Source organism: Ailuropoda melanoleuca, chromosome 15 (genome assembly GCF_002007445.2).
Source record: "Ailuropoda melanoleuca isolate Jingjing chromosome 15, ASM200744v2, whole genome shotgun sequence".
Taxonomy (NCBI): Eukaryota; Metazoa; Chordata; class Mammalia; order Carnivora; family Ursidae; genus Ailuropoda; species Ailuropoda melanoleuca.
The window spans coordinates 11,931,923-11,945,697 of NC_048232.1; the positions used below are offsets into that span (position 1 = coordinate 11,931,923).

At 39.2% G+C, this 13,775-nt stretch overlaps 1 protein-coding gene across 1 annotated transcript in view; it reads left to right on the plus strand.

Annotated features, from left to right (window-relative positions):
- The window catches only part of MCM10 (minichromosome maintenance 10 replication initiation factor), a 45,251-nt gene that overhangs the window by 18,265 nt on the left and 13,211 nt on the right, over positions 1-13,775 (plus strand). Inside the window, exons 14-17 of the mRNA XM_034643880.1 lie at positions 179-292; positions 2,465-2,610; positions 12,985-13,027; positions 13,133-13,232. Coding sequence (XP_034499771.1) covers positions 179-292; positions 2,465-2,610; positions 12,985-13,027; positions 13,133-13,216 — 387 coding nt within the window. The 3' untranslated portion in view covers positions 13,217-13,232. The remainder of the gene's footprint in view (positions 1-178; positions 293-2,464; positions 2,611-12,984; positions 13,028-13,132; positions 13,233-13,775) is intronic.

A 13,775-nucleotide genomic window follows, 5' to 3' on the forward strand; every position in this document is an offset into this window, starting at 1 on the left:
GGAAAAATAAGAGCTTATGTCTACTTCTGATCATCTTTTGGTTTGCAGTTCCTTGAGCTTTTATCAGGTATCCTCATATTGTTAGCTTGTCTCTTTGGCTGTGTTTATTATTATTGAATTGGTGCCTGAGTACGTGTTGAATTTGGTGCAAGGTCTCTTGTATGCCTTGTCATTCCAGGCTGAGGCTGAACTGCAGGAACGCTATTTTGAGCCATTGGTGAAAAAGGAACAAATGGAAGAAAAGATGAGAAGCATCAGAGAAGTGAAATGTCGAGTAGTGACATGCAAGACGGTGAGTGGAGAGATGCTTCTAACCCTGGGCCCTGTTTGGAGCTGTTGTGACCTCTTGCAACTCAGCAGAACGTGGAGATATATGGGATATGGGGCCATGTCTTATGATTGGAGTCCTGCACAGGTCATTTAGTTAGGCTGGAAAGCAAGCTGCTCATGACAGCCAAGGACCTGACTGCCTGTCCACTTGGCCTCCAAGCTCTGGTGGCAGAGCATTGGTGGTGAGATTTTCCTTTTATCTGACCACAGGTCCTGATTCTGCAGGGAAGCCTTGTCCATTAGACCCAAGTTATTCTTACCCATCCTTCTCAAGTTTCTAGCACACCTTCAGTTTACGGTTCACAGTCCTGGGACATTGGGTGAATGATTTCCTTTGGCATCACATGTTAGGACCAACTACTATTGTCCCTTTCTACTCAGGGCTTAGCCAGCTAAACTAAATCTCAAGGCAAAGTGTAAATTGCATCATTTTCTATGTTTGCAGAATTTTTACACTAAGTCTATTAGAAGATGATAAACCCCCTGTCCTTCAACACTGATAAAATAGGACCAAGAAATAGTTCTTGCAGAACCGTACCCTTCCATTACCATTCATTTTATCCTGCTTGGCTAATCCTCCTCATAAGCATACGTAAGAGGAGAAAGAGACTTAGCTTACCAAGTACAGTTTTCTCTGTCTATTCCTTTTAAACCTTAACACCCTCCTTTACATTTAGGGGACAGCCCTAAACCGGCTGTCACCAAAAGGCAGGGCTTCCTTGGGAAAGTTCAGAATAAGTAAAGGTTTTACCTCAGATAATAGCTTGTACTCTGACAAAACAGCAAACCTAAGGACATAGCTGGTGTGTTAGTTTCCCATTGCCGCTCAAACAAATAACCACCACCTTGATAGTTTAAATGACACAACTTTATTATAATCTTGCACTTCTGTAGGCCAGAAGTCTCTTTGTCTCATGGGGCTAAAATCCAGGTCTGGCAGGACTGCGTTCCTTCTGGACGCTCTAAGGGAGAATCCATTTCCTTGTCTTTCCCAGCTTCTTGATCCCACCCGTATTCTTTGGCTTTCAACTCCTTCCTCCATCTTCAGAGCCAGCCATGGCAGGCCAAGCCCTCTTACATCCTCCGGCCTCCTCCCTGTGGAGTCCCACTTCCACTTTTAAGGGCCCTTACGATTCCATTGGGCCCACCCAATAATCCAGGATCATTTCCCATTTTAAGATCAATTAACTAACAACCCTGGTCCCCCTTTGCCATGTAACGTAACATGCTCATGGGTTCTAGGGAGTAGGGTGTGTATGTCTTGGGCAGGGGGTGGCTGTTCTGCCCACCACAGCTGGTGTACCATTCTGCTCTGTATTTCTGAGGCTGCCAAAACCAAAAGTTACTTGTCTAGACTCTGATGACCAGAAACCACAGTGCTCTGTCCCAGCAGCTGTTTCAGCGTTCACCCATCATTCATTCTTTCCTTCCTTCCTTCCTTCATTTTTCTTTCTTTTTTGTTTAAATGTATCATACAATTCTATTTATGCAAAATTCAAAACCAGGTAAATGAATCTCTGCTGTTAGAAAGCAGGATAGTGATTACCCTTGGGGTGTAGGGGGAGCAGTGCCTGGAAGGGGGCACGGGGAGGGCTTCAGGAGAGCTGGGGAGGTTCTGTTTCTTAGTCTGGATGCTGCTTATTATTTCCTATTCTATTCAATCCTTGTGGATCAAAATTACAAGTGAATTATTAATATCTCTGCTTGGTTTTGCTGCTTATGAAATAGGAGTAGTAATAAGCTTATATCCTTATTTGAGGCTTTTTAAGAGGAAATAAAAGGGCTACTGAATAGGCCCCAGTGTCAGTGTCCTATTACCAAGTGACAGCAGTGAATTTAGGACAGACCTGATGAAGCTATCGAGAGGTTACCAGTGCTTTTGTCTTGATGTTACGGAAGGTTATTGTGTACTTCATGCCTGACCAAAAATTGTGGCAAATACAAGAAACGGTGGCGTCAGTCTGCGGGACTCGAAATCACCGCAGCTCTTAGATAAGGTGGTTGCTCTGCTCACACCTGCCTGGGTGCTGATGAGAAAACAAGTTCTCATGGAACAGATTGCCTTCTTAGCAGCTAGCCAGTTTCTCCTGCAAAGCTCTTGACAGACGTATGCCCTCCTGTTGGTTTTATGCAGTGTGCCTACACCCACTTCAAGCCTTTGGAGACCTGCGTCAGTGAGCAGCACGACTACCACTGGCATGATGGCCTAAAGAGGTTTTTCAAGTGTCCCTGTGGAAACAGAAGCATCTCCCTGGATAGGCTCCCCAAAAAGCACTGCAGGTAGGAGAATTGCTTGCCATTCTTGAACCCTCTTTTCAGTTCCCATATGATGCCGTTCTACTGGAACATTGTTTTGAGGGTCAGGCCTTGTTTCCATGCCTCTTACAGCTTCAGGCCATCCCTAAAAGCTCTTGGAGGGAAGGGGTCCTGCCCTCTTCACTGCTTTACCCCCAATACTTAATATAATGCCCAGCCCATAGTGGGTCTTCAAAAATGTTTGTTGAGTGAAAGAAGTCATTTCTCTGAAGTTCCTGGAGTTGCTGGGACAAAAACTAGGGAACCAGAGACCAGGGTAGAATCGTGGAGCGATGAGCTAACTGCTGTGGCCATTTTTGCCCTGGGAGCATTGGTGGACTCTGGGCCCGGCGGGAAGCTGACAGTCTGGGTCTTATCCTGGTGGAGGACCACCCACAGAACTGTTGATGGAGATTGGGGTTCTCCCACAGTGGTTCATACTTCCTTTAGGGTATTTAGTTCATTCAGGTTTTCTAGTTGTTCTCAGAGCACTGGTCTAAGGACCACCCCACTCAGAAGTAGAATTAGGGTCGCATTAAATGAATAAAACAATTTTGTGGGGACTAATGTCTTTTATGTATGAAATCATCCCTTTTTAAGATCATGGAGTAGCTTCCCATTTATTCATCCCATCCTCTATGGCTTTTATTAATTTTTAAAATTATCTCCACTGATAATTGAGTATTCTTAATTCTTAGATGTGTCATCGTTTTTATTGATATTCTGAATGGAAATTTACATTCTAATATATTTTTTAGTTGCTTATTGTTGGTGTAGAGAAAAGTTATTGATTTTTTATGTAGTGATCTTGCCTCTGGCAAGCTTATTAGACTCTTATGCCAGTAATTTGTTGATTTCTCTATATAGTTGATCAGCTGCAAATAAAGTCATGATAGTGGGCTTCCATTTCTTGATCTTTATCTTAAAGTGAATATATCCTTCACAAATTTCTCCTCCAAAGTATAATCTTTACCAACTTAAGGAAAATCCTTTTTATTTCCAGTTTACTATGACTGTGAGTAGATATCGTTTCTTCATTGTACGATCTTATCCTTTAGCTTGCTAATGTGTTGTTATTAAGTTGACTGACTTCTTTATATATTTTGATATTAACCCCTTGTCTGATAGATGGCTGGTGAATATTTTCTCCTGTTCTGTAGGTTGTTTTTTCACTTTGTTACTTGTTAATTTTGATGTGCAGAAGTTTTGATTTGATGTGATCCTATTTGTTGATTTTTGCTTTTGTTCCCTGAGTTTTTGTTTTTGTTTTTTTTATTATTAGGTTAGTCACCATACAGTACATCATGAGTTTTTGATGTAGTATTCCATGATTCATTGTTTGCATATAACACCCAGTGCTCCATGCAATACGTGCCCTCCTTAATACCCATCACCAGGCTATCCCATCCCCCCATGCCCCCTCCCCTCTGAAACCCTCAGTTTGTTTCCTGGAGTCCATAGTCTCTCATGGTTCATCTCCCCCTCTGTTTTCCCCCTCTTTGTTTTTCCCTTCCTTCTCCTCATGTCCTCCCTGCTATTCCTTATGTTCCACAAATAAGTGAAACCATATGATAATTGTCTTTCTCTGCTTAACTTATTTCACTTAGCATAATACCCTCCAGTTCCATCCATGTTGATGCAAATGGTGGGTATTCATCTTTTCTGATGGTTGAGTAATATTCCATTGTATATATTGACCACATCTTCTTTATCTATTCATCTGTTGAAGGGCATCTCAGCTCCTTCCACAGTTTGGCTATTGTGGGCACTGCTGCTGTGAACACTGGGGTGCATATGGCCCTTCTTTTCACTACATCTGTATCTTTGGGGTAAATACCCTATAGTGCAATTGCTGGATCATAAGGTAGCTCTATTTTTGATGGATCAAAATTTTGATCACTTTTTGAGGAGCTCCACACTGTTTTCCAAAGTGGCTGTACCAACTTGAATTCCCACCAACCGTATAAGAGGGTTCCGCTTTCTCCACATCCTCTCTAACATTTGTTGTTTCTTGCCTTGTCAATTTGTGCCATTCTTACTGGTGTAAGATGGTATCTCAGTGTGGTTTTGATTTGAATTTCTCTGATGGCTAATGATGTTCAACATTTTTTCATGTGTTTGTTAGCCATTTGTATGTCTTCATTGGAAAAGTGTCTGTTCATATCTTCTGCCCATTTTTTGACTTGATTATTTGTTTGGATGAGAACATATGCTGTAACCTCTTCGACATTGGCCACAGCAACTTCTTTCATGACACGTCTCCAAAGACAAGAGAAACAAAAGCAAAAATAAACTTTTGGGACTTCATCAAGATAAAAAGCTTCTGCACAGCAAAGGAAACAGTCAACAAAACCAAGAGGCAACCCACGGAAGGGGAGAAAATATTTGCAAATGATACTACAGATAAAGGGCTGGGATCCAAGATCTATAAAGAACTTATCAAACTCAACACCAAAAAACAAATGATCAAGTCAAAAAATGTTCCCTGAGTTTTTGGCATTGTGTTAAAAAAAATCAGTGCCAAGACCAAATCAATGAGCTTTTCCCCTACATTTCCTTCTAGGAGTTTTATGGTTTCAGGTCTTACATTTAAGTGTTTCATCCATTTCAGGTTAAATTTTGTGAGGGATGTGAAATAATGGTCCAATTTCCTTGTTCTGTGGGTGTTTCTCCAGTTTTCCCAGCAGTTTGTTGAAGAGACTGTCCTTTCCCCATTGGGTATTCTTGGCTCCCTTGTTGAATATTAGTTAAAATATTAGTTGACCGTATATACTGGGATTTAAATCTGGGCCTTCTGTTCTGTTTTACTGGTCAGTGTATCTATTTTTGTGCCAGTATCATACTGTTTTTATTACTACGGCTTTGTAGTATAGTTTGAAATCTAGAAGCATCATGCCTCCAGCTTTGTTCTTTTTTTCTCAGCATTTCCTATTCAGGGTCTTCCCTGGGTCCACACAAATTTTAAGGTGGTTTCTTCTTTTTTTCTTCTTTTCTTCTTCTTTTCTTCTTTTTTCTTTTCTTTTCTTTTTTTTAAGAATTTCTTTGGTATTTGATGGGGATTGCTTTGAATCTCTGCAGATTGCTTTGGGTAGTTTGGCCATTATAACAATATTAGTTTTTTCAGATCCATGAACTGAGGTGTCTTTCCATTCATTGTGTCTTCAGTTTCTTTCAGGAAAGACTCATAGATTTCCATTCACTTCCTTGATTAAATTTATTAGTAAGCTTTTTATTGTTTTTGAGTGTATCCTAGTGTAAAGGAACATAATTGATTTCTGTTTGTTGATTTTATATCCTGCTGTTCTACTGAAATTGTTGATTAACTATGATGATTTTTTTATTGACTCTTTGGGATTTTCTATGTATAAGATATGTCATAAGCAAATAGCAATAGTTTTACTTCCTCCTTTCCAGTTTGGATGCTTTTTATTTCTTTGTCTTGCCTAATTGCTGTAGCTATGACTTCCAGTACTATACTGAATAAGAGTCCTTGTCTTATTCCTGATCTTAGAGGAAATGCTTTCATTTTCTCTCTTTTGAGTATAATGTTAGCTGTGAGTTTGTCATATGTGACATTTATTATATTGAGGTACGTTCCTTCTATACCCAATCTGTTAAAGGTTTTATCATGAAAGGGTGCTGTATTTTGTGAAATGCTTTCTCTGTTATCTGTTGAGATGATCATATGATTTTTATCTTTTATTTTATTGATGTTGTGGTGTATTAAATTTATTGATTTGTGTATGTTGAACTCTCCTTACCTCCCAGGAACAAATCCTATGGTTGGTCATGGTATATAATCCTTTTAGTGTGTTCTTGAATTTGATTCACTAATGTTTTATTGAAATTTTTTGCATTTATATTCATCAGAGATATCATCTACCTTTTTATTTTTTTGTGGTATCCTTCTCTGGTTTTGGCATCAAAGTGATGCTGGTTTATTCATTTTTGTCTATTTAAATTTTTGGTTTCTTTTTGATTCAGTCTTAGATTGTAGGTTTCTAGAAATGTATCCATTTCTTCTAGGTTATGTAATTTGTTGGCATATAATCTTTCACAGTCATCTCTTATGGTTCTGTGTATTTCTGTAGTATCAGTTGTCTCCTCTTTGATTTCTAATTTTGAGGCTTCTCTTTGTCTTAGTCTAAGTAAAGGTTTGTCAATTTTGTTTATCTTTTCAAAGACTCAGCTCTTAGTCTCAATCTTTTCTCTTGTTTTTCTGGTCTCTATTTTTTTCTGATCTTTATTATTTCCTTCCTTCTGCTAAGTTTGGGCTTAATTCTTTTTTTTTCTAGTTCCTTGAGGTGTAAAATTATATTATTTGAGATGTGTCTAATTTATTAATATATGTTCCATCCCTTCACTTTGAGCCTGTGTGTGTCATTAGAGCTGAGATGTGACCCGTGTAGGCAGCATATGGTTGGGTCGTTTTCTGTCCATCCACCCACTCTGTGCCTTTGGACTGATGGATTCAATCCATTTAAATTTTGGGTAACTATTGATGGGTAAGGATTTACTACTGCCATTTTATCTTTTGTCTTCTGGTTCTTTGGTCTCCCCATTGTTTCTTTTTCCTTGTTTCTGCCTACTTTTTAAGTTGGTGGTTTTTCATGGTGATCTGCTCAGTCAGTTCCCCCTCCTCTTTTATGTTTATGTCTCTGCTCTACATCTTTACCTTGTGGTGACCATGAGGTTCACATAAAATATCTCTTTGGTAAAATAATCCTTTCTCTACTATCAGCAATTTATCTTCACCTATAAAGGGTCCATCCTTTTTCTCTTCCCCTTTTATATTTTGTGTCACAAATTATTTCCTTTGTGCTGCGATGTCATCACCAAGTAGTAACCATAGTTACTTTTAATGCTCTTTTCCTTGAACCTTTATACTATAATTAAGAGTTTAATATACTAGTCTAGAAAAGAGTTAACAATTTTCTAATTTTATTTATCACCTTAATCGGAGTTTTGTGTATTTCTGTCTTTTTGTTTCAGCTCTAAGAGCTTTTAGCATTTCTTATTGTAAGGCAGGTCTAGTGGTGGTAAACTCCTCAGGTTTTGTTTGTCTGGGAAAGTCTTCATTTCTCCTTCCCATCTAAAGGATAACTTTGCAGAATAGGGTATTGTTGGCTGGCAGTTTTTAATCTTTGAATATTTTTCATATGTCATTCTACTCTCTTCTGACCTGTGGAGTGTCAGGTAAGAAATCTGATAGCCTGATCCTTTGTAGGTTGCTGTCGTCATCCCCCCACCCCCGACCCCCGGTTGCCTTTCACATTTTTTCTTTATCATTGACTTCTGACAGCTTTGATATAATTGTGTCTTGGAGAGGTCTTCTTGCATCGAGATAAGAAGGTATTCTACTAGCTTCATAGATTTGTGTATCCAGTTCCTTCACCAGGTTTGGGAAGTTCTCAGCTAAGTTCTCAGCTACTCATCTTTTTTTTTTTTTTTTTTTTTTAAGATTTTATTTATTTGACAGAGACAGAGAGAGCCAGCGAGAGAGGGAACGCAAGCAGGGGGAGTGGGAGAGGAAGAAGCAGGCTCATAGCAGAGGAGCCTGATGTGGGGCTCGATCCCATAACGCCGGGATCACGCCCTGAGCCGAAGGCAGACGTTTAACCGCTGTGCCACCCAGGTGCCCCTCAGCTATTCTTTAAATAAACTCTCTTTTCTTATCTTCCTCTCTTCCCCTTCTGGAATACCCATCTTTCTTACATCAGCTTTTCCGATGGAATCTGTTTCTACATGGAATCTCAGAGGACTTCTTTTCTTTTTAAAAATCTTCATTAGCTCACCTCTTCCACCTGAGTCATTTTTAGGTTCCTGTCTTCTAGCTCACCAATTCTCTCTTCCATCTGATTTGCTGTATTTCCAATGCATTCTGTTGCATTCTTCATCTTATTTATTAGTAAGTTCTTCTGCTCCAGAATTTGTTTGGCTCTTTTTTACAATTTCTTCTGTGAAGTTCTTCTGTTCATTAATCCTGACGCAGTGGTGTTGCCTTTCTAAGTTTTCTTGCAGCTCGCTGAATTTCTTCATAAAAGCTGTTTTAAATTCTTTATCAGTTAGATTGCAATATCCTTTGGACTCCTTTCCTGCAAAATTTTCAGGTTGTTTTTGTTTTTATTTTTAATACGGTATTACTGTGATTTTTCATGGTGTCTGATGAAAAGTGTCTCTGCCATTGCATTTGAAGTAATGAACATCTTTCTCAGGCAAGGTTTTGTTCACTTTCTGACAATTCAACCTGTAATTAGGAGCCTTTCTTTTGTTTTCCAGAAGGTGGCACTATAGCACATGTTTTTGGTTTCTCTAGGCAGCGTGCATTTGAAAAAAAGGTGGGGGTTGGTGGCCAACTCAGGGTAGGTGTATACTTTAGAAGTCCCTGGGCCGAATCCCTGGGCGGGCAGGCAGGCAGGAGGCACTTTCCTGCAGTCCTTGTAGAAGCTGCAGAATGGGTGGCTGACCCCCACTCGGCACCTTCACCCACCACCTCCTGCCAGAAGGGTGCTGCTGACCCGCCATTTCCATTACCGCTCCCCTCCTTTGCCCCTCCCTGCTCCCATCCACCCTTGGTGACCTGGATGCTGTGCAAAGGTGCTTCTTTTTTTCTTTTTCTTTTTTTTTTTTTTGGTTATAGATGTCCAATTGCTTGTAAATCAAAGGGGAGAGGAAAATGGAACGGCTCACCTTGTGATGGTGACATCACTCTCAGAAGTTTCCTTTCATTCTTTGAGTAGACCCTACTTAATTTTTTTTTTTAATCTGAAATCCCCTTCATCTGTTCCACCCATCTCCCCACCAACCTCCCCTCTGACAACCACCAGTTCTCTGTATTTAAGAGTATGGTTTTTTGTTTGTCTTTTTTTTCTTTGTTCATTGTTTTGTTTCTTAAATTTTGTATATGGCATTTACCTTTCTCCAACTGACTTATTTCACTTATCGTTCTACCCTCTAAATCCACCCATGTTGTTGGAAATGGCACAGTCTTACTCCTTTTATGGCTGAGTAATATTCCATTGTGTGTGTGTGTGTGAGTGGGTAGGTGTGTGTTTCCATAATTTGGTTATTGTAAATAATGGTGCAGTAAACAGGGGTGCATCTATCTTTTCCAATTATTGTTTTCATTTTCTTTGGGTAAATACCCAGTAGAGGGATTACTAGGTCATAGGGTAGATTTATTTTTTGAGGAACCTCCACACTGTTTTCCACAGCGGCTGCATCCGTTTGCCTGCCCACCAACAGTGCACGAGGGTTACTTCTTTCTCTATATCCTCGCCAACACTTGTTATTTCTTGTCTTTTTGATTTTAGCCATTCTGACTGTGTGAGGTGTATCTCATTCAGTGGTTTTGATTTGCATTTCCCTGATGATCAGTGATGTTGAGCATCTTTTCATGTGTCTGTTGGCCATCTGTGTGTCATTGGAAAAATGTCTATTCATGTTTTCTGTCCATCTTAATCAGATTATCAGTGGTTTTGATGTTGTGTCGAGGATTTTTTATTTTGGTATACAGTTATATTCAATTAGCTAATATTTTATATGGTATATTTACATCTATAGTTAACCCTTCAACTGCACAGCTCCACTTCTATGCACATTTTTTCAATGAGTACGGTACCTAAATGTATTTTCTCTTTCTCGTGATTTTCTTAATAATATTTTCTCTAGTTTACTTTATTGTGGGAACACAGTATAAAATACATATACAAAATACGTGTTAATTGACTGTTCGGTAAGGCTTTGGTCAGCAGTAGTTAAGTTGTGGGGAGTCAAAAGTTATGTGCGGATTTTCAGCTGCACAGGGGGCGGCACCCACCCCCATCTTTTTCAGGGGTCCACTGTATATTCATAAGTGAATTAGACCTGTTTTTGTTTGTTTTTTTTATATAGGCCTTACCTGGTTTTAGAACAAAGATTATATGAGTCTCATAAAATGAACTGAGCGGCTTCTGGAAGTAATTTATATTAAATAGCAATTAATTATTCTTAAGCTTCTAATAAATCTCAGCTGTAAAATTATTTAGGCTCAGGCCCAGGCCCAGGTTTTAGGGCCTGTGGTGGCTTGATAACCATTTCAATTTCATGGTCTCTTCTGCCAATTTCAGCATTTTTTTTCTTTTTATTCATTTCATTTGGGTTTTCAAATGTATTGACGTATGGTTGTTCCTAATAAACTTTCATTGTTTTTAATGTGTTACTTGCTATTTTTTATTAATAAACATTTACTGTATTTTGTGCTATTATTTTTCTTCTCTTTTTTAAGATTAATCTTGACAGAAGTCTTTTATTCTGATTCTCTTTTCAGAAAATCATCTTTTAGCTTTCTTAATATTTATTGGTTTTCTCTCTGTTTTACTGAAGTCTGTCCTTATTTTTCTGCCCTTCTTGTTTCTTTGGGTTTGCTCTGTATCCTTTTGCCAACGTCAGTTAATTGCTTACATTCAGCTTACTCGTTTTTAACTTTTCTCATTTCTTCATCAGTGTGTTTAAAGCTACATGTTTCCCTCTAAGCAGTCCTGCTTTAGGGTCTCCCACAACGTTTGGCCTGAAGTTAAAAGTATTTCTTGGGGTGCCTGGCTGGCTCATTTGGAGGAACATACAACCTTGGGGTTGTGAATTCAGGCCCCACATTAGGCATAGAGATTCCTTAAATAAATCTTTTTTTTAGTAAAGGATTTCTTAATGCCTTCGATGACTTTCTGTATGACCCAAGGGTTAGTAATATTGTTTAATTTTCAAATATATAGGGTTGGTTTTTACTTTTTTTTTTTTTTTAATTTTTGACTTTATTGGCTTATTCAAGGACAAAATTTGTATGGTAAGTCTTTGGAATTTGAGGCAATTTCAAGATCACCTCCCATCTTCCCAAGAATGTCTCACCAGAATAGTCTTACCACCTCTTTGCTTGCTTATTTTTTGGGTTTTGTTTACTTCCTGGAACCCATACTTCACTCCAAGTTTCTCCAGGGTTGACTGGGGTTGAGGAGGGGACCTGGACCCCATGCTAGTTCATTACCTCATCAGGAGCTGATTTGTGAAATTGCTATGATCTGGATTATTATATTTTTGAAGTAACTATCTATATATTGATACTTCTCTGAAATATTTTAAAACAAAGAGCTTATGTAAAACATTTCAGTATCAGAAAAATCCCACTAATAAGCAGTAAGCACAACTCACAAACGGAAGAGCAAGATGCTTTTTCATCCTCCAGGTAGTGCTGTTATTTTTGTAACAACTGCTTTTCTAGACTTTTTCTTGTCAATTCTTGATCTAGAGCAGAATAGGACAAACTTTTTCTGTCAAAGCCCAGATAGTAAATATATTATGCTTCATGAACCAGATGGTCTGTGTCATAGCTACTCAGCTTTGGTGTTATAGGTCAAAAGCAGCCATAGGTAATACAGAAACAAGTGGACATGGCTGTGTTTAAATGAAACTTTATTTACAAAAGCAGGTGGCAGGCTGGATTTGGCTCATGGGTAATAATTTGTCAACCCCTGACTAGAATTTTTATTATATATAATTTCTTCATTGATCTAGTAGTCTAGAAAATTTCTCTCAAGAGATACTGAGCTAGTTTCTAGACAGGGAAGGTAATGGAGAGGCTTAGGGCCAGGGCCACTGGTATGCTGACTCTCAGGGCAGGAGTAGTCTAGACTTTCAGGAGGAAGGTTGAGGCAGGTAGGGCAATCCCCAAGTCCTGGAGCCTCTCAAATCCAAGAGTGCCGGCAGCCGTGTTTCCATGAGCTGATTGTGTTTCTTTTGTTTGTTTCAGCAGCGTGAACGTTGTGGAAAATAAGCTTTCTCTGTAGTAGCCACATCTCTGCTCAGGGTTGGGCTCAAATACCATGTTAAAAAATGAGAACAAGAGTCTCTTGGCCCTTTGAACAATCAGAAAGTAAACATCTTTAGGTTTGAAAAGGGGGGAAGGATTGGGCAGGCCAGGAGGAAGAATAATCCTCCCTCATCACAAGCTTTTAGTTCCAGAAAAGGGAAAAGGGGGAAGCCATCGACTGCATGGCTACCTTCCTCTTCTGAGTCTCTTCCAGATGCCCAGCAGTAGAAACCAAGCTTTTGTTCATCACCCGCTGTGTGCAAACCCTGTTACACTATCCTTGGGTATTTCATTTCTGAAGTATCTAGCTTTTTACAGATTTGAAGACCATTTCTCAAATCACTGGAGTGTGTATTTTCAGTAGCATTAGAGTGAAGCCTGTAATATGAGTGTTACCTTGATCATCTTCTGTTTGAATGGCAGATATTCTCCCTGCGAGTGCAGTGAACCCAGTTGAAACCTTTATGTGTGTCAGCCCATACCTCACCACTGAGTAAATCCCTTCTTTTCTGTTTCAGTAACTGTGGCCTCTTCAAATGGGAACGAGATGGAATGCTAAAGGTAGGTCACTTGGGGTAGGTAGGTCACCTTGCAAGGTGACCAATTTTAGTGATCCATGCAAATAATGTTGATCCATTTCTCACTAAACTATTTTCATTTTTCTAGGAAAAAACAGGCCCAAAGATAGGAGGAGAAACCCTGTTACCACGAGGAGAAGAACATGCCAAATTTCTGAATAGCCTTAAATAGCCCTGACTTCAAACAGGTACCCACGACCTACATTGCTTCTTATGGCTCCAGAAAAGCAAGGGTGTTGGCTCCGTTTGCTCGTGTTCCTGATCGTTGCAGTCCAAACAAATACTTGTTAAGCCTACACATTTTGCCTACTGATTTTCTGTTGTGTTGGCTTGATACCAAATTTAACATTGACCTTTAAGTGGTAAATCAAATTCCATCGTCTTCCGTATTCTTGCTACTGATGGCTTCATTCGTGTAGATTTTTTGCTCAGAAACTGGAAGGTAAATTGAGAGCTGTGTTTCTGTATGTTTTGGGTTCTAGAATGCTCAGTGTTCCTTCTTGATCAGATAAAGTACTAGTATTTATGTGGGTACCAGAAGGCAAACTTAGCTCACCCTGGGTAGGTTGCATAACTTCTGGGCTTCAGTTTTCTTACCTAGGAAATGAGGAGGCTTGGGGTAAATGATGTTGAAGTGTATCTTTCAGTGCTCAAATTCTACAAATAATACGACTTTCCCCATATAACTAATTAACACTCATCAACTTTAACATAATCTTGATATATTGACA